General features: G+C 40.5%; 2 protein-coding genes across 6 annotated transcripts in view; one reads left to right on the top strand and one right to left on the bottom strand.

Moving 5' to 3' along the window:
• The window catches only part of LOC141789944 (uncharacterized), a 49,526-nt gene extending 28,622 nt beyond the window's left edge, over positions 1-20,904 (top strand). For 2 of the 5 annotated variants that reach the window (XM_074669518.1, XM_074669522.1), the window contains 12 exons: positions 41-3,622; positions 6,612-7,151; positions 8,372-8,460; positions 8,789-9,004; positions 9,121-9,300; positions 9,616-9,715; positions 10,143-10,274; positions 11,438-11,524; positions 11,904-12,002; positions 12,491-12,532; positions 18,201-18,233; positions 18,949-20,904. In XM_074669518.1, coding sequence (XP_074525619.1) covers positions 41-3,622; positions 6,612-7,151; positions 8,372-8,460; positions 8,789-9,004; positions 9,121-9,300; positions 9,616-9,715; positions 10,143-10,274; positions 11,438-11,524; positions 11,904-12,002; positions 12,491-12,532; positions 18,201-18,233; positions 18,949-18,979 — 5,131 coding nt within the window. In that variant the 3' untranslated portion in view covers positions 18,980-20,904. The remainder of the gene's footprint in view (positions 1-40; positions 3,623-6,611; positions 7,152-8,371; positions 8,461-8,788; positions 9,005-9,120; positions 9,301-9,615; positions 9,716-10,142; positions 10,275-11,437; positions 11,525-11,903; positions 12,003-12,490; positions 12,533-18,200; positions 18,234-18,948) is intronic. The other 3 variants (XM_074669519.1, XM_074669520.1, XM_074669521.1) reach the window with 3 other exon arrangements.
• Positions 20,905-20,999: 95 nt separating this feature from the next.
• Positions 21,000-23,528, bottom strand: LOC141789945 (beta-1,3-galactosyl-O-glycosyl-glycoprotein beta-1,6-N-acetylglucosaminyltransferase-like). Its single transcript, XM_074669523.1, has 4 exons — positions 23,075-23,528; positions 22,838-22,931; positions 21,658-22,062; positions 21,000-21,522 (listed from the first exon to the last, which is right to left on the bottom strand). The coding sequence occupies exons 1-4, from the start codon at positions 23,374-23,376 to the stop codon at positions 21,037-21,039; spliced, it is 1,287 nt and encodes a 428-aa protein (XP_074525624.1). The 5' UTR covers positions 23,377-23,528; the 3' UTR covers positions 21,000-21,036.
• Between the last annotated feature and the right edge of the window lie 2,908 nt (positions 23,529-26,436).

Raw genomic sequence — 26,436 nt, forward strand, 5'->3', positions numbered from 1 at the left:
AACCATTTTGATAAGCACTTCCTTTTATACCTGTTTACAGGGTGATGGCAGAAGGGGAAGAGGATCCAGGAGGGGCAGGAGTTGCAGGAGTAGGAGTTGGTGCTGGTGGGGAGCTTGTGAGCCCTGACAGTGGAATGACCACCATTCGCAGCAGCCGTTCTTCCAAGGAGAGCTCAGTTTTCCTCAGCGATGACAGTCCAGTCGGAGAGGTTACAGGTGGAGGGCTAGCAGCAGGGCCAGGAGGACTCTTTCTAAGAAACCCCTCTCCCCTGGGTTTATTGTCTCTATCTCCTCCTGTCCTACCTGAGAGGAGGAAGCAACACTCTAGCAGAAACAAAAGTGACAACTTTGACCTGTTTAGTTTTGACCCGCTCAATAACAGCGACCACTCCTTGCCAACAGGAGCTGAACTGGCAAATTCAGGAGCAAAAGTAGACGAAGTACAAAGAAGGCCAGGGAGCGACAGCTTGTCAGAAATTGAGGAGCTAAGCTTGCTGGATTTTTCAGCTCCTAACTCATTTGGCCGTCTTGAAAGTATAAATTCTTCAATTGACCACCAAGGTAACATGACTGACACTGTGGTTCCTCCAACCCCTGTCAACAGCGTTGTCGGTAGCCGCCCACCCAGCAGTTGTGGTGTTAGATTTTTTCCTGAAGATGTTGTTGAAAGGATCAACGGGCTGCAGCAAAAAGACAGTGTGTCTTCATCACTGTCAGAGACCTGGGATGAACTTGGCTTTGATGCACACGGTGCAATGTCATCAAGTGATAGTAACGTCTGGAATAGGAACAAAGAACGTGGGAGTCCAGAGAACATATTGGAGGAGGAAAGAAGAAAAGAGTCAATGCAGGAAAGAACAGAACAAGAAAGCAGAGAGGAGATCATATTGTCTGAGAGTACCAGCCAAGGAGGAAGACGCCTTGAACCTCAGCTCAGTCTGGTCACTGAGCAGACAGAAGCTTACGACAACTGGAACTCAGAGTCTGTTTTCAAGGACCAGTGGAACCCTGTCTCTTTGACCGATCTGCAGTTGACTCCACCAGAGGAGGAAATAACTGGAAAACGCAGAGCTGGTACCACTGGAGTTAAAGAGCAAGCATCCTCATGTGCAAGAAAGAAAGCAACCTTGAACACTTTGACACCAGATACATCTAAAGAAGAGGATGAAGGGCCGCAAGGGAAAAAAGGAGACAGACAGATGGAACTTCTGGACTTCTGGACTTACTCAGCTCAGAAAGGATTTCTTAAATCTGACAGTGGAACCACAACGTCCTACCCTGAATCCTTAGATATGTGGAACATGACAATCAGGGATGATAGTCTATCACCTCTCACAACTCCGGACAACTTGTCTGAAAACTCAGGTTCTTTCTCTGGAGTGAATCCAAATCTTGGAGCTGGTGCATCTTTAGAAAGTCCACTTGGATTCCCAGATGGTGGGATGGCAATGTGGAACACCACCATACAGGAAGACAGTTCCTCCACAATAACAAGCCCTGAAGGACCTGAAAATGAAAAGAACATCAGCCACATGGGATCACTGGATGCTGGTGATTCTCCTGAGACACAAGCTGGAAAACACGTGGAAGAGGATAAAAAGAAGGAGAGAGGTATGAATGAAGGTTTAAAGAGTCCTGAAGAAGAATGGTGGAGAGGTAATGAACCCAATGTGAAAATTGTCATTGAGGAGGCTGAAGATAGACCACAGGGGGAAGAAATTGGTGACGATGACATCATAAACTCCGAGAGCCAAGATCCATCTGAACATTCAGAAAATAGGACTTCCTCATACCAAGGTGCTGACCTGTGGGATCTACCTGTTCCTGGCATGACCACTTCCACATCAGAATATGATAATGTTGGAGATGGCACTTGGAGCCTTTCATCTTCCCCTGAAACCTGTGCTAGTCCTGAAGTGGACATGATACAACTTGAAGGGCAGTCCAGCCCTTTTATAGCTGTGCCACAATTTATTCAGACGGATAGGAGGCAAAACCAGAAAGCCAACCAAAAGACTGAAAACAGAGCAGCATCTTCAGACAACCAGGTGTTCTTATTTGAGGGAACTAGTGAGTTGGATCATAGGGTTGAGGAGGGGGTAAGTTGTACTGTGAGTGGGTATGATGACAGAAGTGGAGAGGTCTCAGAAACAGCTGATTGGATAGAGCCACCCAGTGATCATTCCCCATTTCTCCTTCTGGGCTGTTCAACTGTTAATCAGACCACCTCAGGCAGTCATCATGCTAGTCGAGGGGAAGCTGATGGTACTCAAATCCCAACCTCAAGTCTTGCTGATTGGGGCAACGTTGGTTCCAAGAAAAATGTTGGCTTAGAGTCAGCTTCAGCTGATCTGCTGATAAGGCCTCTCTCTGAAAGCAAAGTTAGTCCCAACAGTGAGATCACTGGTACTGCAGAGGTTAAAACAGCAGAGACCATGTCTCTGAGCTCCAGCTTTGGAGGGGAGAAGGACAGCCTGCACCCAGGTAGTTGTGATGAACTCAGGTCCAACTCTGATGGAGATTCATCATCATGCCTAGAGATGGACTACATCATTGTGTCTGGCACTGTTAAAGAAGCTGAAAGAGAGTGGGATGATCGGCCTAAGCAAGCTGAGAGGCTTTCAAAGGGAACGAGAAAGCCCATGGAGACATTTAGCATGCTTTCTTATGCTGCTACAGTGCTGAAAGCCCAGGCCCAAGCTGCACGTATAGAGCATCCAGGTGAAACAGAATCAAGTAGCCAGAAACAACAGATTAGTTATCCTGAAAGTGAGCTTGGTGCAGATTCAGATAAAAATCAAACTGTCTTATCCACTTATTACCAAAAAAGTCTTAAAGATGATACTGAGTATCATATGGAGCCAGAAATGATCAGTCTGAGCCAATCAAAAAGTCCCTCTGAAGCCATTCACCGTTCAGATCCAAGGCCATCAGGTTACAGTGAAACACAGGCAGAAGAAAACTACGATGATAAACCAAACACTGTGGCCAGAAGTGTTTCCCCATCATTACGATTTCCATCAGACCACTTCCTGAAAACCAGAGAGGAGGTTTATGTCCATTCACAGATCTCAATGGAAGATTCAGATGAAGGTGGGCACTCACCCTCGGCACCTCCACCATGCCCCACCTCTCTGGGCGACTTTCAAACCTGGAGAGGTCAGATAGAGGGACAGGACACACCTCAAACTTTATCTGAACCACAATCCCCTGCATTCAGCAACAGCTCAGTCTCCCACACTAGCTCTTTTATAGGTACCCCAGTAAGTGAATCTGGTTATTCAGCTGACAAAGGTCTTGGTTTACCATTTTCTGGAGATTTAATGGAAGAAGAGAATGACGAAGAAGAGGAAATTGATACCGAGCAGAATTCTCTCCCACCTGAAGTAGGGTGTTTGAATGAAGAAGGACAACAATTAGGGTCATCTGATCTGCTCAGTTTCACCGAGGAGCTGGTTGGAGGGTCTTCATTTCAACACACAGATTTAAAAACACAGGAACCAAAGAGGAAGAGTCTGCAGAGCACGGTGGATTACCGTGACGAACAACCAGTAAGAACTGTTGGAGGACAACAGATAGGAGACCTCGAGGCTTCGCAAGAGAGCTATTCATCTGTTTCAAGGTGTGTTCAGTTTTTCTACTTCTTTCACTTTAATGAGCTGTAGCTAAGAAGCATAGTGGGTCAAACACTGTTCACAGAGTTGGTGGTACAATTCCCACTTTGTCTTGTCCACATATCTGGGGTCCCTAATCCCCAAATCACTCCCTTCATACATCTTATGGTTTGTATGCATGGAAGCTCACCACAGATCCTGCATGCTTCTGAGATGAGTCACGGTAAAACAGAAGATTAAAAGAAAAATGCTACATTAATCTACAGTACTTGCACAAAAAGAAAGTGTGGATTCAGGAGAACTCACAAAACTTAAAAAAAAAACTTTCAGGCTACCTAAGTTTTATGGTTTGGAATGTTTTAATGTATCATAGGTCATTACAATAGAAACACAAAATTTAAATTAATTTAATTTAAAAAAATAAAAATTCTTTATGTCTCTCTCCCTTTTTTAATATATAAGTTGTAAAAATTGTGTTCTGTAATAAAGCTAAATGTGGCTGCTGTTCTACATCACTGTACCAAATTTTATTTTATCATTCTCTCATCAGCTTTATGAGGTGGGGCGCACTTGCAGCGCTTGGTTTTACTGGCATGTTTGCGTTCAGTAGCAATTTTGGCTTTCTGACAGCTAATGTAAGTGATCGATTGAGAGGATTGGCTAGAATTCCCAATCACCAGTACTTTAAAAAATACAAAAAATGTCCCAATCTGATTCTAGGGATCGGGACATCCCTAGTCTCAATTCAAGAGAATTCACAAAACTTTAAAAACTTTCAGGCTACCGAACTTTTGTACTTTAATTTTTTTTTTATTTATCAAAGGTCATTACAATAGAAACCCAAAATTTAAACACAATTTATTCAAAGAATAACAATTCTTTATTTCTCTCTTTTCCTTTTTTGTTGTAGAAACTCATTTTTACTCAGATGCATCAATCCATGCAGATAGTTTTTGGTTTGATTTTTGGTTGGTTTGATTTATAGGAAGAAAAAAACATTTTAATCAGTGCTGATGCTTCCAATGTAAGATGTAGAAGTAGCTCTCCAGTAATCTTGCTTCGTATATGCACATATGTTTGTGTCCTGAATCCCCGTCACACACACATGCTTACCACAACTCCCCTCAACCCAACGTCCCCCCTGCTGGGATTTGAGCCTCTGCTTTCTCAATGGGATCTGTACACCAGAGGAATATTAGCATCCTTGAACAGACTGTCGAAACAGAGTGAGAAGACCCTCCTGGGGGACCTGTGTGTATGTGTGTTGTTTAAGTGATTGACAGACTGGGGCTGACAGTGAGGATGTGTGAGTGGGTATTAATGGTATGACAGAGCCAGATTATGTGTGTCCATATTTGTTTGTATGTGTGAGAGAGTGCATGGCTGTATTTCATGTGTTTGGCAGTAAGCTTTGATCTGCAGCTCTGTGAGTGTGTGTGTGTGTGTGTGTGTGTGTGTGTGTGTGTGTGTGTGTGTGTGTGTGTGTGTGTGTGTGTGTGTGTGTGTGTGTGTGTGTGTGTGTGTGTGTGTGTGTGTTTATAAATCTGTTTACGCCTCATTAAATATGCATTACCTGCCTCATTACAGCTGGAGCTTCTCCACAGTTAATGGAAACAGCTCCCCTAGCGCTCTTACAAGGTGTGGGTGTCAGTGGATTTGCAGGTCTGCGTGTGCGTGTGTGTGTGTGTGTGTGTGTGTGTGTGTTTGTGTTTGCCAGCATACTTCATTATTACTGGCTAGTTTTACAATGTAGGTTTTTTTTTTTTTTAAATTTGTAACTGAATGCCATCTGATGCTGTCTTGTGAAGCAGTATCGTCATTATTGTGTGGAAACAGTCTGTTTCATTCAGTGACTTGTCTGTAACGATGAGGCTTTATGAATGAGATTGATGCAGTCCTACTTTAGAAAAAAATTGAAAAACTGATTATATTAATGAAAAAAAAAATAAATTCAACCACAAAATAATAACATTGGGTCTCATTCACCAACCACACTTTAGAAAAATATATCTTCTGAAAACCACAATTTTCACAGACTTTAGAATTCCTCCGGTTTTCATCAACATTTTTGTATTTGTATTTAGTTAAGAGGATCCTATGCACATTTAATAGGTAATATGCAGGTGCAGTATGATTGATTATTTTATTTTCCTTCATTAAGCATCTCTATATTATTCAGAGTAGGGCTGTTAGTTCTACTTGTGAAGCAATTATAGTCTAACTATAGTCTATAGTTCTAAAACAAACACATTGTTTTTTAATATTCAGCAGATTTTCACTTGAGCACTCTGCAGTTGAGCTGCTGTATCTTTATACTTCCTGTTGCCACTATGATGCAAAATATTGACACCACAGTGTCTTTGAAAAACCACTTAGCTGACAAATTCAAAGCAATATGCACTGTGTGTCAAACATAAATATTACCTGGTGAATCTTAGAGTTTAAGATACAGATACAGATAATTATACTGAAAGTGATGCACAACAGCATCAAAATGCCTGCAGAGGATGTGTGCAAGTCACTATGGCTAGACCTAAATCCTTTCTGATCTGTAACAGTGTTTTTAAAATGAGCCGGTACTTTACAGAGGAAGCACTTTGAAGCTGTCTTCTTCCTCTAAGTCATGGTTTCTGACCACGCTGAGGCAGCAGTGCAGTTTTATATGGACAATAGTATTACATTTTATGATTTTTTTTTTTAATTCAAATGATTCTTGAATCAAGTTGTTATTGACTTATAACTGATGCTTTAAGTGGGAAAAACTTCTTTGGGGTAGGTACTTAATTTTCACTCAGTGTGGGGGGAATTCACTGAACAACTGTAACATCAGAAGTTGCAGAAGTATATTCCCTGAAAGTTGAGCCTGTCTGCTTTACAAAAAATCCTTTGATGATGCAGATGAATGGAATTTATTCTAGTCATTTGTTTTTGAAATCTTCTCTAAATGTTTCCCTCTCTCTGTTCCGATCTCCATCCCAACTCTTTTTTTCCTCAAAGAAGACACCAAGATGTGATGTCACAGCTTCCCTGTGAGCCAACCAATGAGAATGCTGCATACCAGTGGACAGAAGGTCAAAGTGTAACTCAGGGTCAAACCCAACACGGCTACAACTACCACCACATTGACCAAAGAACTGAAAACCAGAGTGCCCACTCCGCTTGCGCAGGCACAAAGTTCAGCAGCCAGCAACACACCACAGACGTCTATGCTGAGTTTACAACTGATGCAACAGCCGAGCGCTACCAACCTGAGCAGGCCGAGGGTTATTATGAGCCTGGAGTGAGTGCAGAGTACAGATTTGACGATCCAGGAAACAAGTTCAAATACATTTCTGAGAGCCAGTATGGAGATTGCTCCAACTCCATGTGCACCTCTGAACTCCAGTGCTCCCAGTATCAAGCTGGTGCTGTGTACGAGACAGACCACACTCATTACCAATTCGATGGACAGCCACTGGACCAATCAGATCTCTGTTTAAAGAGGGAGGATCATGCTCGCTATGTACCCGAGGGATATGTTCACTTCCTCCTCTCAAGGTGAGCTCTCACTCCTACAGCTTCTGGAAACACAAAAGTCTATCATCAGTTTTGACCTTTATTTACAGACTTTCACTTTTTTGAGTTAGGGCAAAGTAACAAAAATATTTTAGACAGGGATTTGTATACAGTTGTATTTTTAGTGTATAACTCTAGGGGTGTTGCATCAATTTTAAGTGCGTTAATGAGAGAGATGGGGCATGCAGTGCAGTTTTTTCACCACAAAGGGGCAGCACCGAGCCATCAAAACTGTGGCACTTCCTTTAAGTATCAAACCCAAAATTATTTTGCACAGAATCAAAAGAGGACTTCTGTATGAGGCCTAGATGGGCAAGTTTAATTTTTGTCACAGCAGTGTGTTGGATGTGTGATACAAGTTTTAAAAAGTTATTTTAAATGAACATGTTTCCGGATTTTTGAGTCATTTTTCCTTGTGCAGACCATTTTAGGTCAAGTGTGTCAAGTTTTCAAAACTGTCCTCGAAAAGAATTGAATAGTATTTGATATTTGTGCATGATTTCAAGAACTCTGTGTGGGTGTTCGTGCACTGCAGCGTAATTGCCCCTTGTTTGCCATTGTAACGTGGTTCTTTTTTTGCCCCACTTTATAATTCTGATGACCCTCCATCCCCCCTTTTTGGGACATGGTCCACCCCTGTGTGTGTTTGTGGGTTTGTGTGTGTATGTCACGGCGGACTTTTCCACAATCAAGTGGACACGTGACTTGATTGTGGAAAAAGAGTTTCCGTCACTAACGCTTGGAGGAGACTGAGAAAAAGGTTGGTGTCACAGAGATGTGCCTGTGTGTGTGTGTGTCTTTGTGTTTTTAATCATATGTACTGTTTTCTGTGCTCTGCCTCTCTCTATTGTTAGCTGGCCTTATGTTAATCAGAATCAGTTCGAGGGGCTTTGGTTGGGGGAAGGTAGCAACACTGCTCTGTATTGTTTCCTCTGCCCACACGTGCAGGCTGGGAATGAAGCAGCGAGCCGCTTTCTCTCCGTCCACTTTGTCACTTCTCTAATCTTGTATGTTTCCAGTCACATGAACAGATTTTAAACTCTTTCAGTGTCATGGGAGAAGTTAGATTCTGTGACTTGGTAGATGGTTGTCTTTGCCCTGTTTGGCCCGGTGCTCTGTGTTGTTGTGCCAATGGTGGCTGTGGCAGTAGCAGTGATAATTTATGTTGTGGCTCATTATTGTGTTTCTGTGCCTCTGAGCAGACACTCCCAACAAGGAGAGGATGCAGCAGGGGTGATGATGAAGACAGCCTCCAGCGAGGAGGCTGCGGAGGAGATGGATAACAGAGAAGGTAAAAAGTTCTGCTTCTGCTGTATAAAATCTTTTTTTCTTTTAATGCTGGTGGTCTTCATTGCTCCTTTAAGGTAAAATGGATGAGGATCAGGTCTGGAGTTAAATGATAACACGAACATAAATATTCAGTGATTATTATAAATGTTTTGTCAAATTCTTAAAAAAATCTTTTTAACTATATTTTGAAGAAGAGCTGAGTAGTTAAATTGTGAAAATTCTTGATATGTAGCAAAAAAACTGTGCCAGTGGGTCAACAACTTTTCTTTTTAAAACAAATAGAAACAAATGCAGAAACTAAGTAAAATGAAAACCTTTCCTCTATGTAGATCCATCATCGTCTGCAGATCTTTCAGGCGGGTCCAACCAGAGAAGGAAATTGGCAGCTCCACCTATGGATGTGTCCCTGGACCGCAGTGAGGGGTCGATTCTCTCAGAAGATGCTCTGGACACAGAGGACGAGGCTTTGGATACTGGTGACGACCTGGATGTCAACATAGATGAGCTGGACACACCCGATGAGGCCGAGGAGTTCAATCAACATGGTCAGGTTTTAAGTGGAGTCTATTTTACAAAAACAGTCTCTCTGTATACAGTCTATGATAAAGAAAAATAGAGTAAAAACACGCTTTCTGGTGGTACACCTTGCTGTCACAAACAGGGGTCCCAGAAGAGTCAAACCAGGCTGCAGGAGCAGCACCAATCGAAGCGACCGCAGGACACGGAGCAGCTGAGGAGAGCAGGGAAAGCAGGCTGTGGAGGAGCGTGGTCATTGGAGAGCAGGAGCATCGCATTGATTTGAAGTGCATCGAGCCGTACAAAAGAGTCATTTCTCATGGAGGTAGGCAAACACAAAATTTACATGTTCTGTAAAGTCAAATATAAACTAAATAAGTCCACTGGAGCTACCACTACAGTGAAAGGTTCAGCGTGAGGTCAGAGGACAACGCTGCACTTCCACATATGTTGATGCAATGAATGTGAAAATGAACACAATGAACACTCCTCCTCAGACACTTCACCATGACGAATGTGCACTTTTAAAGATATCATACATTGAACTGGAGGTCTCAGCTGTCAATTAAGTCATGATGACTCAGGAGAAGAGTTTGTAGTTAACCTCACTGTTATTGTATTTTTGTGTTTATATTTTCAGGTTATTACGCCCAACAGAACGCCATCATTGTGTTTGCAGCTTGCTTCCTACCCGACAGCAACTGTGCCAACTACAATTACGTCATGGAAAACTTGTTTCTGTAAGTGAAGGGAGGTTTTCACAGTCTAATATGTGTGTGTATAGAAATAAATCATGTGACATTGATTTTAAATTTTGATGATAGACCTCCAATCTCCATCTCCTTCACCAAACCATGAAACACTTTTCTGTATGGACTTTGTTTTTCACCCCAAACTCTTGTTACAAACTTGGAGGTCCTTTCTGTTGTGTTAAACCTTGTGGTCCCAAAAACGTCTAAGCTGAACATGGAAAACAACTCCAAACCAAACAAATCACAATCATATGTATTCTGGGTTTGATTATGTTTAACAAATGCTATTCAGTTATTGAGGGTATTACTGATGTTTCTGTCTCCAGGCAATGTCTCAACATATCATTCAGTCAATCAGTTCATTTAAGCTCAGTGCTTTTCATTTGTACATTCCTGTGTGGGTGTGTGTGTGTAGGTATGTAATAAGTACATTGGAGCTGATGGTGGCAGAGGACTATATGATTGTCTACCTGAATGGTGCCACGCCCCGCAGGAGGATGCCTGGTTTTACCTGGATGAAGAGGTGCTACCAAATGATAGACAGAAGGTAACTCACAGAAAACATATGTACCACTCCAAACAGAGTATCCAACCAGCAAGACGCAGCGCAAAAGTCATTGAACCTGGACAGAACTCAGCCTGTAGTTTATTCCTGTTTTTGAAAAGTGACACAATAAACTTGTGATCCACAGAGCTTCTCATGAAGGCCAGTAGAGGGTGTACCTGTTTGAGGTTTTTGTATCCAATAGGCTGGAATGAAAAAAATTCAACAAAAATAAATAAATAAAAATTTAGTGGTGTTTTACAACCTCATTCTTCTGAAAACTCATTCTTCTGCTCAGCTTCCCAAATAATTCAAACAAAAGTTGACTTTTTTTTCATCTACTTATTTATTAATTGACTTTATTGGGATTTTTGATACTGGATTAGAGTTGATTTAAGTCATTACATATCATTAATGTAACTCAAAAATAAAAAAGTAGACTGTAAATAACATCATTAGTTCTTAAGAATCACTGGCGTACAGTTTACTGCCAGGGGTGGGAGAAAAAAACAGTGTATCGTAGTAACTGGATTTTTTTGTCTGTTAAACGATTTCAAAATCAGAATTTTTTGTTCAATTTTTTTTTTTTTTAATTTAAATCCTTCATTTTAGTCTTTGTTTATAAGCTGGGTTGGAAAAAGTTGAAATGTCAGATCCCCCGAATAAATTCTAAAAACTGACTCACATGTGATGTGCATTTTTTGGGAAAGTATGGCTCCTGATACAGTCTGTAGACATCATCATCATCATTCAACTTCTTCACATGGTCTGGGGTTGAAAAAGCAAACTAATAATTGCAAAAATCAGAGATAACAAAGAATCGCAATTTAAATTGAATCGGTGCCCCAAATATGGTAAAAGAATCGTCCTGGCCCAAAAACAACACTGTTAAGACCCTGTTTTCAGTGTCATCTTTAGTTTATTTTGGAGCACAGCTGGCCCTGTGGTTTAGGTTGCGCTCCATGAGGTTCACCCTCATGCAGGTGGCCTGGATTCAGCCTGTGACCTCTTTCCTGCATGTCACCCCCCACTCTCGTCCGCTTTCTTCCTCTATCCAATTAAAAGCATAGAAGCCCCAAAAATAACTTTGAAAAAATACCTTGTCTGTTTCAGTAAAGTTTTTGTCTGTAAATCTGACATACCATCCTTATGTCTTTGTCCCACAGACTGAAGAAAAACCTCAAAATGTTCATCATCGTCCATCCTTCCTGGTTCATACGGACTTTGCTGGGAATCACCAGACCCTTCATAAGGTTTCTGCTTGTACTTTACATTCAGATGGTATACATACAGCACAGGTCTTAATTATGTTAGAAAAATGGAACACTGTTTAACTTTATACACCATAGAAAGTTTTGTCCATAGTGAGACGCCCTGTAGGGAAGTTTTCAACACAACCAGATTCCAGAATACTGCTTCACTGTCTCAAACTTTGGTTATAGTTAGAAGCTGTAATTGTTTGATTCAATTTAGTTTATTTTGTATAGCACATTTCATACGATGCAAACTCAGAGTCCTAGAAGAACTCAAAACCACCAGGAGAAATCCAGGAACGTGTGTAAAAAATACCTGAATAATCACACAAGAGTTCACATTACTGACACAAACTACTGTGATTTCTGTTTCACACAGCTCCAAGTTCAGCAGTAAAATCAAGTATGTTAACAGTCTGCAGGAGCTTGGAGAAATTATCCCGATGGAGTATGTCCACATTCCCCCCAGCATCATCAAGTGAGTAAACAGAGGGTCGTTTTTAACATCTGAATCAAATTTATTGAAAAAAGATATTTACTATACTATATTTAATATTTCACCCTCATGCGAGGATACTTTTTTGTTTTTATTTGATTGTTTTAGATATCAAAAAAACAGGTGTATGCAGTTTTTCAGGAAAACCAGCTTTTTTGTGTCCCTAAGAACGAGATGACAGCCATGTTATGATATGAACGACATGCAGCTTCTCCCTCTGCTGAACTCCTCCTGGGTCAATCAAAACCTGTTGGCCAAGTCCTTAAAACTGAGACGTAGTGGTAGAACATTGTTCATAGTATAACATTCTGTCTTGGGCAGGTGATTGTGAGGTAAAGAAAAAAAAAACATTTTTGAAAACTTCCTGACATAATTCGTGCTAAATTCTTGGTATATCTTGAATATGGTGCAAACTTTTATTCAAACCACCTTCTTCAGGCACGCTCTTACAACTCTCCCTCTGCCCCAAGGTATGACGAGGAGAGGGGTTTACACAAATTTGCATGCATGAGGTAACTCATCTAACCTGCCTGTGATAACCAGTTGGTTGCATAGAACTACTCCTCCCTAGACAAAACTTCAATGCTACTCTGAATAAGTTCATGCTAAGGACTAACCTTTGTCTGATCTTTGGCTGTCACCCTCTTTGACGTAAAAGATAATGAGTCAGAGACTGAGTTTCTTCTCTCCGTCTGTTGTGTGGCTTTCCTTGCTTCAGCTTTCATCTGTGACATTTTAACTCTTTAGAAAAACCACTAACAGCCAGATAACAAAGTAACTCCTAAAGCACAAAAATAAAAACAAAATAATTTGGGTACTTGTTTAATATGTTAAATATGGATCATTGATGTCTTCATGAAACGGTAGTAATGTGTTTTGGTCCAAAAAGCCAATAAATCAAGCACAGCAGCATTGTTTCCAGGCTCTCATAGCCCCTCTGTTCAGAACACTCTGATTTAGTGGGCGTGGCCTTCATATGTAAATGAGCCACCGCTGATACCACCCCGCTCTTCCACGTCACTGAGAGCGGCGCCACGAGCTCTGAGTGCACAATGTTTAGAAAACAGCGAAGCTCGTTTACCGTAACATTACAGGCTAAAACAATAAGCTAACCGCAGCTAAAGTTAACATCCTGAAGCTAACACAGAGACAGGGGGACACTGAGGAAAAGCTCTTACATCTGCTCCACAGCACACAGCATTTAAAATACTCACATTTCCAGGGTCTGAGGTTTGTTGATGGATGGTTGGTAATGCACCTGGATTCAGGACCAGTCTATTCGCTAGCCCTCTGTTGTACTGTCCAAAGTTGGAAAAGCAGTCGGCCGTGAAGTGACTAGAATTAAAATTAGACAAATAACTCACATTGAAGGTTTATGCAGACATGTTCCTGAGCTTCTTTTTTTTTCAGATCAGATAACTGACGATTCACTCCATCTTATCTGCGCACATATGCACACTCCAGTGTGTTTCAATGAGACAGTCAGAGCACAGTCTGCTGTTGTCTGATCTGCTCTCAGATAAACCAAGAAATATCAGAGAGGAGCTGGCCCACAAGGTGACGCGCTTTGTGTCCTTCGATGCGCCACGCTGTCATTCTCCTGCTGCAGGGACAGCATATATATATATGTATAAGAAGCTCAGGAACATGTCTGTATAAACCTTTAATGTGAGTTATTTGTCTAATTTTGTATATAGAGATGTTCACATTTAAAATCAAAATATCACATAAACAATTTTGACACAATCTTTTATCATTTTTCGTTTTTCCATTTTTAAAACCAGAACAACAACAACAACAAAAAAAAAAAACAAGTCATTTTTTTTTGTTTTTTTTTATTTTGTTTTGAAACAGAATAACGAAAGAACGAACCATACACAGACTTTCCTTGTCCACTTGTCTGCTTCTGGTGCCCCCTCTAACAATATCTGGAGTGAAAAAATGGAAGACGGAGGAAAACATAACTTATGTGTATTTATCTGCAATGATATCAGACATGCATTTACATAATGTGCAGTCCGCATGCACGAAAACCTTACCTTAAAAAGCCACAGCATTTTTTACATGTACAGCCATGTGTTGTTCAAACTTTGGTCGTGGAAATGACTTCAGCTTAGGGCAAATAGGGCGGTTACTGCTTGCAGCATGTTGCGCATCAGCTCACTTGTGGCAAGGAAGTCTTTGAAAAAATTGAAACATGCATCTGCAGAAAAAATAATAATGGTGCATCAGTGAACAAATTTTAGCTTAAAAGTTGTTTTCGATCGTATGATTTCACACAAAGTAAGAACAAATAAGCAGTTCCAGATTAGCCAATATAATGTACTACTACTGTACTGACCTACTGTGATGGTCGAAGTCCAGCTGATGAATGTAGCACAATGTCCCTTACCTTTAAACGTCAGAGGAGGAGGAGCTGGAGGTGGAATAGCCAATCAAACGTGTAATCTGAAAAAAGGGAACAGTTTTACGTCACATCCATCTCACATTGGAGCTGGCTTCCGATTCACGTTGGAGCAGTCGGCTGAGAGTGGAGGCAGCAGGACCCCTCTGGAATCTTTAGCCCCACAATCGTCTCACAGACTTGTCGGAGCTGCCCCAATAATTTTCAAACATGTTTGATATTTATCTGGATGATTACAACATTCATTCTCACTGAGGATGACAACAGCCAAGAGAGAGAGAGAGAGTCCCCTTACAAGAGACTGGACAACAGACAACAAACGCAGCCTCAAAGTGCAACTGAAAGGCTCCGGGTCAGCTGACTGCGCGCTCCACTGGCCCACTCAAGCCCGTTCAATAATGCCTTTAAAAATAACACATAACCACGCCATTTTCATACAGTAGCAAACTGTTGTTTTATCAGTGATTGGAGTGAGATCATGCCATTATTGGCTGATACAGCAACAGTTTCACCTCTGTCCCTCTGCGTGCGCGTAATGGGCACCGCTGCAGACAACTCCGCTTCTCTCTCCTCCTGTCCCCCAGTGCTTTAAAAACATCAGATCAAACAACTGAGCACATGTGGTGCATCACTCTCTCTGGTCAAATAATCTTGGTGAAATTCTGTAGTGTGTGCTGGTCAGTATTTTCAGATTTTATTGTTAGAGTGTGCTTAAGATTTAAGAGAAGATGATCTGTGAAGTTTCTCCTTATGTGTGAGATACAACCCGATTTCAGAATCTTTAAAGATTTTTGAAATCCTGTAGTGTGAGCCAGGCTTTAGTCTTGTCTTCTTCCGAGATGGGAAGCTTGTGCATGGAACTATGTGGCTTTTTACAGCCAAAAACAGCCACACTCCTCTCCCTGTTGCTGGAGAGATTTCTCTCCAGGTGCAGGGAGAGGAGTGGGTGGGGAGGAGGTTTGGGGGTATTTGCTCCGGTGGACCAATCAGGTCAGTCTTGCTCCTGATTATTCAAAAAAGGGAATTGCTGACATCAGTAAACCCCGGAAATTCCAAACAGCTCGTTTTAGGTCAGGATTTTACATTCACAAGCACTACTAAGTACAGGTTTTGTCATTAAATATCACATTTTGTGGGCTGGGAGGAAAGCCAAAGACCCACAAATTTCACTAAAAGACTTAATAAAGTGATTTTTGCATAATATGGGACCTTTAACAAAAATACATCTAGACACTGTATTTACTCTTTTTACCTGTGGCAGCAAGTTAGTTTCACTTATTTACTAAAGCCCTTAAAGCTATGGTCTACGATTAGAAGCTAGGTAATTATTATTACCAAAAAAGTTTCAAGGAAAAGGCTGAAGCAGGGAAGAATTATGAGCGATATAGGTGCCAATAGAGACTGAATATTGGAGAAATGTACGATCTGTGGAAAAAGCTGCAGAGGGATTTGGGACTGAAGACTGACGCTGAGACAGTTGAGTTTCTGTTGAACAAGTAATGACTTTGTTTACCACAGTGGGAGATGTCAGCTGAATAACTCTGGTTAGTCTGAGCCTGTACTGGCTAATGACTGAGCGCTGCTGGTCGGAACGGGTCGGCTCTGTCAATAGATTTTAGCATAAGTTAGCCACACATCTTTAGCATTGTAAACTGAGCTGGTGAAGACACACCGAGAAAGGTAAAGCCTCGCCCACAGTCGGCTCTGCTCTGATCAGCTGGCAGTGGCAAAGCCAGACCTGCTTCGCCGGCTAATTCATGGTTTTGATCGCGCCGGTCCAATTGAAAAAGCTACCACTGTGTGTTACAAGCAGGATGACTGCAGTGTTCGTTACATTTTCTGCCAGCCGCTTCTTGCTCTGTCGGAGGGGGCGTGTTATTAGGAGGCGAAGAAGGGCGATACGAGCTGGGGGGCGAGATCTTGGAACACGGGGGGGAGGGGTGAATGAGGCTGCGTTTTTCAAATGTGTCTTATCAGCCAAACTGGGTTTCAGATCATAGACCATAGCTTTAAGTCTGAACCCCATGTTTGATAACCGTAACTACCCTCAAAGATGTTAAACTATAAAAAACTGATTCAGACTTGCCTTATTGGTGTGTGTTAGTGTGTTTGACAAGTGTTCAGTCACCAACAAGAAAATGACTGGAGCAAAAAAAATAAAGCCAAGGACCAGAGTATTGATAGTTTAATTTTTCATCTTTGAATGGATTTTTAAACGTGCTGTTTTTATGTCTCCAAACCTTTGAATTTTAAATACACAGCTCATAAAGAACTGTGTTTATGATTTGGGTTTGAAAAATAAAACACCTTTCAAGTCTTTCTGTGAACAGGATTTCAACTCAATCTTAGTCTTTTCACAGCAAAACAGGAGCATATTCAAATTATCAAATTTATAAGACAAACTATTTTCTGTGACACCTTGATATTTAAATAGTAATATAAAAAGTTAAGACATTGTAAAAATTTAGTCTTAATTCATTTTATATTCATTCAGGACAGACAAAATAAACATCACAAAACAGTTAGCAGCCATATTATAGCCAGTGTAAGTATTAAAGTGTTTTTACTGACCCTAATCTGCAACACCTTTACCAAGAAACACTTTGTGAAAATAAAAGTTATCACAAGTTATTAAAACAGGGAAAGAAAATTTCTACTTAGTGTAACAAGATACAGTAAAGTGCACAATAAACAGTGGCACAGATACAGATAATAAGATGCTTGTAGAAGTTCATTATGTTTGGCATACCTGTTTCACAAGTTGAAATCCAGGTTGAGGCGTACTTTGTTCATTTTTTTTTTTTTTTCATAGACTGCTAAAGAATTATCTCATCTTTCTATGAAACAAGCTTTCTTACCCTGAACATATGAGATAAATAAGCCAAGACCTCGAGAAAACAAACAGATAGTACCCATCATCACAGGAAAACAGAGTAAATTTGATTTGTGGATTCACGTTCACTTAGGGCTGCCATAGTTTATGAATACATTCAGCAACAGAGTCAAAACTTTCAAACCTTACACACTGTGCCTTTGAGTGTTTGGTTCTCCTGATCCGCTGATATTAGCTCAAAATCAGCCTAATAACAGACGTTTCAAGGTCAGCAAAAAAAGCCTTTGTGATGACAAGAAAATGACAAGAAAATTAAAAACTCAGCTTTCCTTCAGGCTTTGTGCTGCATTAAAACCACTTTACACTCTTTACATCTGAAATATCACCACGTGCTCAATTTCCAGTTGCACAACACATCAATTATAACCACTTCTTATGTCTTATTGATAGGGACAGTCTCTGTGCAGCATTAACATGTTTGTGGCATTGTGTGGATGACAATTTGCAATTAAGCCACTCATATGTTTATGAAAAATGTAAATAGTCATTTTGCATTTCACATACTCTCTTAAACAAAAGACCCAGAGATATTTGGAAATTATTAATCAGGCTGAAGCCCTGTCTTTCTACTATTGTTTCCTTATGCCTTGTGCAACAAAGCATGTTTTAATTCTGAAAGTGTTTAATTTGATGTCAAATATTTCAGCTTTTTTTAATGGTGTATTGTTGGAAAATGATTTCCCCCTGAGCTTCAAACCTTGACTTTCAACCCCACTTTACAGCACTGATGCCTGTTTTCCTTTCCTTCCATTCACCCTCCTGTTCTAATGTGGCTACAGACTACTAATCCCCAGCAACTGCATGTGCACTGATAATATGATCCCTCTCATTCACTTGTTTCACTAACCTTCACTATCTGCCCTCCACCTAAATGCTATGCCAGACTGGATACAGAGTTGCAAGACACAGCAGAAAAGTAAGTAGGAGACTATTTTTCTTCATCGCAGAGTGAATTGAACAAACCACACAGTACGGAGGGAATACCATATGTTCCCACAATAAACTAGAAAATGATCGTAGAATGATTGAGACTTTGTTGTGGTTAGTCTGTTGCACAACATGCTCTGTGTGGTTAAATAAACATGACATCACTACAGAAACAATCTAAATGCTGTGGCTTTATCTAGTGCTGTTCAGCTCTGAGTATTTTTAGCAGACAAAAATGCGGCTAACATCATACTTTTGTTGTCACCTAACTTGCTTAACATGTTTGGTATTTCTCACGCAGTTCCAGTCAGTGGAGACACGCAAAGGCTTCTGTAAAACACAACTTGAAATCATTTTACACAAGTCTCAACTTTCAATTCATTTTGTATCAGGGAACGTTTTTGCATATTTCCTGTTTCCAACTTCTCTGCAGTAGATGAAGTAATTAGTTCAACTGTTTCTCCTCAGTGATTTCTCAATACTGTCCAGACTATCACAGGGAAATGTTTAGCATTTCAGTAGAGACAGCAGCAGTGCTGCTCGTGACTGTGACCCCTAATAACTGTGGAAGTGGAGAAGTGTTTGGCTGGTTTCTTTCTTTTCCTGAGGCTCAAACTTTTGTCTCGTATTTTCTCAATGATTCCACCTATTGTTATTTCTTTAAGAATATGAAAACATGCATAAATCTTTCTTTCTCTTCTCAGAGCTGACAGGAGGGGACACTCTGCTGTGTGACAATTGTGAAACACCTTGCTGCTGCCCATCTTTTCCCTGCATTTTGCTGCTGTCTGCAGCAGAATCTCTGAATACAAGTCAGCCTGCAGCATGATGTGTGTGGCTCATGGTTGATACTCCCACGGCTAGCAATGGGTGAGAAAGGAAGCTGCTGTGGTAAGAAACAGCAGGGAGTCTTAATGGAGAGACAGGTGGACCTGGGAGAGCTGAACATTACACTGTATTTACAGAGCAGAGACTGTCACTGTGCTGAGGGGGAGTTGCTTCATCCTGAACCGCGGTACCTTACACACAACTTGATTTTGGTCTTGATTTTGAAGCTTTTATTTTCTTTTTGGAGGAGCTAACTAACTGGCTTTGCTGCATTTGTGTATTAACCCAGTGTTTCTGTCGCTCTCTACCCTTTGTAACCTTGTTACAGTAGCTGGGAATTCTCTGAAGCCACAGTTAAGCTAATGAGTCTTTCTTCTAATGAGTCTAACCAAATTTATGTAAACAGATATCATAACACAGCCAACCTGCCTACACATCAACATTTGTATTTGTGTTCCTTTTAGAAATCATTATTTTTACTAAGGCAAATTCTATGAAGTCATTGTTTACAAAATTGGACTGATCAGTCTGTGCTGAAAAGCTTTTTCCTCCCATCTTTATTTCTCATCTAGCTGGTTGTTTAAGTGGGGATTATAAGCTTTCCACTCCTTTACATCTTTCTCTCCCTGTTAAACAATCTTTAAGAGGCTGTCAGTCCACTGATCTATTAGCAACGTATTTCACTGTGAACAAAAATGCAACATCAAATCATAAAGGTAGCAAAATAGCAGTTAAGCGTAGCTGCAAAAAGTGTTGCATGATTTTTGTAGGTACAGTTTGATATTTTCCCATCAGAGAAATGTAGAATGGTGAGATTGTTCTCAGTTCATCCTGGTTATGCTTGTGTGTAAAAAAAACACACAAGAGGATGAAATCCTGCTGACTGATGGTCCCAGAGGTACAGTATTACCAGTGCCTACTTCACAGGTTAGATTGTGTCTGCTTTGTTTCTGATCTTTTTTTTTTTTTTGTATACATTCGTGCTCGTGGCTTGCAAAGTATTAATTTGATGGGAAATATGTAGAATGTTTAACTTCATTAAAGATTGTTTCCTCCCCAACAGTCAATTTAACTTTTCTTTTCAAGTTTAAAGGAGACAGTTTTTTATATACATACTTACACAATCTATACAAAATGAAACACAATAGAATAAACACTCTTTAAAGTCAAGTGAATGAAATTCATCACATGCATCAAAATTAATGCTCTAAGTTCTTTGGCATCAACAATTTTCCCACACTAACACCAGACAGGCAACAGCTGTTCATCTCCTTCCCCGCTAAGTTACGGCTTTATGTTTCAGTGAAGTTTACAATATCTTCAGATTTTCAACGTTACATGAAAGTTTACCAGCATGGAAAAACATTAGACAAAGTCTTTAAAGGACTAATCCCACTTTCTTTTTTTCACCATAAACACATCTTTTAAGGACTAATCCCACTTTCTTTTTTTCACCATAAACACATCTAAAAAATTATTATCAAAGCAGTACAGTTGATGTTGGCACCCCCTGAAAACAAAGCTGTGGTTTTGTGGCCTTTTATGATCTTGAATTGTTCATAAATGAGAAGTATTTTATCATCTTCCTAGGACCTTTGAATTGAAAAACATATCACCTATTGTGCTTTGTGGCTGCACGTTGAAAATGTCACTGACTGACATGACCTGTCCGATTTGCTTTCATCAATCACAAAATGACATAAATATTTGTTCCCATCTTTTTTAAAGCCAGCCTGAGCTCCTCACAGGAGCTTGAAGTTTGTATAATTTTTAATGCTAACAGTCCTTAAAGAGGATTAAGCCCTTCTCAGTGGTAAAAAGAAAGAAAGAAAGAAAGAAAGAAAGAAAGAAAGAAAGAAGGAAAGAAAAAAGAAAGAAAGAAAGAAAGAAAGACAGAAAGAAAGAAAGAAAGAAAGAAAGAAAGAAAGAAAGAAAGAAAGAAAGAAAGAAAGAAAGAAAACCCACTAACGTAACTCAGCCAGTGCCTTTTGTCTTAAATACTTTTCCAAGCAGTAGATGGCGATTGGATCACTGTCTGCATCAAACTTGTTTGCAAAAAGGTGATGATTCTCCAACAGCCACTGCAAGTCTCCAGCACCATACACACATATTGACCTAACGTGGTTGCCCTGGCATTCTGGGTACACGGTGTCCTCTGACTCCTCTGAGCCCTCGTGCCGTGCCCACTTCACCAGACGTGCAATCGAGTTGATGTCAGTCATATCGTACTTGTGGTTAGGTCGCGTTGATCCAGGAACACCATGCATGCGTTGAATTGTTGCCCAAAGAAACTCATCTGGGCTGTAGGTGTCTTTGGACCACTTAATCAGGGCCTTGATTCGTTTGTCTCTCAACACGCTCCGGATGTAGCCTCTGTTCACCACAATGTAGGCGTTTCCTGACAGGATAGGAAGGTTGAAAGGAGGTGGCTTCTTTGCCTCTTCTGTCCGCTGAGGATGTAAATAGTAGATGAATTAGACAAGCATATAAGCATTATAAGTTTCAGTGTAGTCAGTCTAAACAAAAAAAAATTAAAGTGCAATTATCATTGTGTTGAAAATGATGAAGTTCTCAAATAGATTTACCTGGACGCTTCCATTAACAAGCTGATGAACATAGGAATACCTCCACTTTTTGTAATCTGGCATTTTTTCTGACTCCAAACTGTTCCCACCCCTCAGTGAACACAGCGCCCTCACAATCTCCAGATTGGTTTTCAGAGGGAAATCCTGACCACAAACGTTGATGAAGTATTTCCATTTTGTGCTCATTTCAACAAGATCAACCATACAGTTAAGGTCCGCCTGGACGCGTGGCCATCCAGAGTAGATCACACTCACGGCCCGGCTGACCATGAAGACGTTTGGGAAACAAGAAACGATGGCCTTGATAGCAGAGCGGACAGAGGTGTCAGACTTTTTGTCCACATGGACGCAGTAGTAGTTTTGAGGTGCATAGATTGCTCGAAACAGTCGCTCAAAGTTCTGCACCTGTTGGAAATGAGAAAAATGAATCCAGATATTTTAACTTGTCTTTTAATCTTTTTCTTTGCCCTGTTGTTAAGTTATTAGGAAGGGTGGTGAGTTTGGCTTATAGCATACCTCTTCATATATATAAATATAAATTTTGTGGATGTTATTGTGGCTAGCATTATGACACTTGTGCCCAGACACACAGTATTTTTTAGACTAGAGTGTAAACTGTACCATGGTATGCTGGTGGTGTACCGCTGAGGGCTCCAGCACGCCAGTCTAGTGACGGTGACATACATTCATACACTGAACTCCTAGAATCTGCCTCTAAACTAGCAGTAGGGTGGCCAATATGTAGCTTACTGCAGAACCATCAGATTCAGTTTCAGATTCAGACAACTTTATTTATCCCATTCATTTATAGCTTCCCAGTGTGCATCTGTACAGTCTGTCAACAACAGAAATAGATAGATAGATAAATAAATAAATAAATAATCAAGGAAACATATTTAAGCAGGTATCTTGCATTTGCGATTAGCACTTGGTGTGGCCATATTAAGGCCTCAGTTTGGAGCCTCATCCAGAAAATGATAAGAATCTTTACAGCTGAAGTTGTGAAATCCTGACTTCAAGTCTTAAGCATTGATCAAGCTCCACTAAAACCTGTCTTGAACTGATCATTGTAAATTTCTTAACAGGCTACCACCACCAAAACTGACCTTTTTTGTGATTCAGGTACCTGTGTATGTTTTAAGTAATTTGGATTTAAGGGACAGCTCTGGAATTCTCATACCTTATGATGCACAACCATTGAGTAAGCCAGAGGGAAGTCTTCTTCCTCCTGGCTCAGCGGGAATGTCAGGTATTTTCTGCTCTGCTTGAATGCCCTGTGAATGCAAAGTGTTAACAAGAGACCACAGACAATTGGTGCTGCCTTAGAAAAATGGTCTTGCTGCTAAATGAAGTGGATATCAGCAAACAATGAGCAAGAGTTTCACAACAACTGGAACAACACTTTAATGTAGCCTACTTGCAGTCTTGTGTTGCATTGATGTAGTAGTCATCAGGGACCAGTATGCTCTTGCGGAAGTCTTTAGTGAGGGTCAGTATTTTAGCCTGATCCACAGCCTCCCTATCTCCATGCAGGATTGCTGAACAGTCGCACACTCTCTCTGGGCCACCATCCTTATGTGTGTACTCCAGCCAGCTATACCTTAAAACATAGGAAGGGTCCCAGCCTGATTTGGGAATAATGATGGCCAAAAGTACCAACAGTAATCCCATGATCACAGTGAGCTTCAGCACTTGCCGTCTCAGTCTCTGCAGCTTCATATTTGGACTTTTTTGAGCAAGTTCTTAGACTAACTTCACTAAAAAAAAAAAAAAATCTGTCAGAGATTTATCTTTTTAGGACTTGTGTTCAAAATTTGTGAAGACTACTAGACCATTCCAATTTGAACCCAGGGAAACGGCGACACTGATGATTTTTACATTTGAAAACTTATCAGAATATCTGATTCTCTTCTGATTTTAGTTCTATCATATTATTTGTCGGTGGATATGTTCCCTCATGGATGCTGGTAGATTGATCCATCCATATTTTGAGCCTGGAAACAAGACAAGAGAGATTGTTACCAAACATAATACTGGAGACAACACAGGGGTTCAAGGTTTGAAGTTTTTAGTTTATAGAAAATTGAACAAAAAGTACCTGAAGACCAGGGGAAAAAACACTACTGAGTTGCTTGCTGCTGTGAAGGTGGAAGAAGAGAGTGGTTAACTAGAAAAGCAAGAAATTGTGCTGTGAATGCAGAATGCTGTAGCAGCTTGCCCTGAACTGCTAATGCAGAATGCTGAATATGGATGACTGAAGTAATGTCTGAAAATGGTTGAAAGAAGTCCTGAAAAGCGTGCACTGAACTGCTAATGCAGAAGCTTAACATGGATGACTGAAGATGTGTCTGAAAATGGTTGAATGAAGTCATGAAAGGCTTGCACTGAAATGCTAACGCAGAATACTGAACATGAATGACAGAAGATTTGTCTGAATGAAGTCTTGAAAAGCTTGTGCTCAACTGCTAATGTAGAATGCTGAACATGAATGACTGAGGATATGTCTGAAAATTGTTTTAAGAACTCCTGAAAAGCTTGCGCTCAACTGCTAATGCAGAATGCTGAATTAGCCTGCCATGAACTCTCGGATGAAAGGAAATGAATGGACGAATAAATGGAATGGATGAATGAATTTAAAGTTGAAATGGTTGCATCTATTCAAAAATTAAAGGAATGAATTAAATTTTAAAGAACATTTATGGAAATAATGACCTGACTGAGGGAAAATGCAAGTCAGATATCTTAAATGCTGTTAAAATGCAATCCTGTGTGTCCTGTGTGTGAGTTTTTTAACCATGTAAGCCTGTAGGCTGAGGCCCATCTGAAGCCAGATGTTGCCATGGTGATCATTGTTTACCAACTGCCATCAGAGAGCTGGTGGAGTCTGTTGATTCCCAACACATTCCCTTTGAAATCAGGGTGTAAAGGTGCTTGCAATTCTGACAAAAAAAAAAAAAAAGATCATGAAGCATGAATCAGTGTAATCTAAAATTGGATTTAAAAGTTTGAATGGCTGAATCAATTCAGGAATTAAAGAAAGGAATTTAAATTTAAAGAAAAAAAATCTAGGAAAATAAGGAGCTGACTCAGGGAAATGGAAGTCAAATGCTGTTAAAGTGTGATACTTTCTGCCCTGTGTGTGTGTGTGTGTGTGTGTGTGTGTGTGTGTGTGTGTGTGTGTGTGTGTGTGTGTGTGTGTGTTTGTGTGTGTGTGTGTGTGTGCGTGTGCGTGTGCGTGCGTGTGCGTGCGCGCGCATGCGTGCGTGCGTGTGTGTGTGTGTGTGTGTGTGTGTGTGTGTGTGTTCAATCATGTCTGCTGAGGCTTATCTAAAGCCAGATTTTGCATTGGTGATCACTGATAAATTAACACACACATGCTTGTCTTTGTTCCTGGATGTTTTGAGTTAGTATAAACAGCTGCATGAGATGAAAGGTTTCCACGGTGACCAGCTCGTTAAGCTGCAGGTGCAGGACTTTGCCCTGGTTAGTGTAATCTTCTGAAGATTTTGTGGCAAAGCAAGACTCCGAATCTCCTGTCACCTTGCCAAAACCGTGAGGGCTAGAATAAAAATGAACACACCGTAGGAATCCTGAGACCCTGAGGAAGCTGTCCGTCTAGTTTCATGCATGAAGGCCAAGAAATAGACCCATGAGAGTGATAGATAGATGAGGGAAATTTGACTGATCTCTGAGAAAACCCCTCAGGAATTAACATTGGAGTACATGAGTGCCGGATCTGACTTTGCCCGACAGTTGGCCATTTTGTGAAAAAGTGCTCCATCTTTTTGCTTTAAAAACCACTTTGTCAGAAGCAGGACAAGATTACCTACATTTTGACATATAATATACCTATGTGGGGCAAAAATTGGGACTAAGAGCAGTTTACCCAGAAGTTTTCCAGGTTTTGTTTCCCCCTCTCCCCACTCTGTCGTTTGAATCTCCCACTCTAAGCTGAAACATTCCGTCCAATACACACCAATGTTAAACGGCTCGAAGAGCTGAAAATCATCATCACATTTGAAGGGTCATTGTGAAGAAATTATGAATGCTTGGAAACATTTGAAATCCACTGAATGAAGCCAAAGGATAGCTGAATATTTTGAAGTTTGAATAAAATTTCTAGCTGAATATATGACTAAATGAGAAGGGTTTGAAGCAGGCTGAAAAAATGTCCTGAAGGGAGTAAATTTTGAAAATTCCGCATTCATCTCTATGGGACCGAAATTGCGTAAATCGTTCAATATCTCTGAAAGTATTTGTGAAAAATTTCTGAAGAGTCATAGCCCACCAAACCCCACTGAAACATACGTTTTGAAGTTTGACGGGTGAAAATCAGTTGAAGTTTGCAGAAGGAGTAGCGGTCCAAAAAAGCAGGTGGAAGAAGAAGAAGAAGAAGAAGAAGAAGAATTTTTTTTACACAGAAGAACATATGCTGTGAATGCATTCACAGCAATTAAGAGGCCTTGCCTAAATAGACTCATCGTGATTGTCTGCAGGTGCTGACAGACAGGTGACAGGTAAGAAAAACAAAAGACACCAGAGGGCGCAGTTAAACAAAAACAGTGATGTAACAAAATGGCAATGCACATTTAACCTCCAAATTATTGTCAAATAATATATAGATGTGATGATAAAGCAAGTTTCAATGTTCATTACCTTGGTGTTTGAGAAATCAAAGTCAGCCAAGCAACCTCATTAAAAAAGTTATTCAGATATAGTCATGTGTGTTTGTGTTTTGTTTGCTTTTTAAATGCTTTTCAGGAATTATTTATTTATATA

The sequence above is a fragment of the Halichoeres trimaculatus genome, unplaced genomic scaffold (genome assembly GCF_033239565.1).
Source record: "Halichoeres trimaculatus isolate MK-OKI-2021-1 unplaced genomic scaffold, fHalTri1.1 fHalTri1_scaffold_5, whole genome shotgun sequence".
NCBI lineage: Eukaryota > Metazoa > Chordata > Actinopteri > Labriformes > Labridae > Halichoeres > Halichoeres trimaculatus.

Excerpts from the sequence above, each read along its gene's own strand:
- LOC141789945 (XM_074669523.1), bottom strand. The coding sequence starts at position 23,376 with ATGAAGCTGCAGAGACTGAGACGGCAAGTGCTGAAGCTCACTGTGATC. Across the intron at positions 22,932-23,074 it reads AATGCAACACAAGACTGCAA|GGCATTCAAGCAGAGCAGAA; the intron begins GTAGGCTACATT and ends TTGCATTCACAG. Across the intron at positions 22,063-22,837 it reads CAATGGTTGTGCATCATAAG|GTGCAGAACTTTGAGCGACT; the intron begins GTATGAGAATTC and ends CATTTCCAACAG.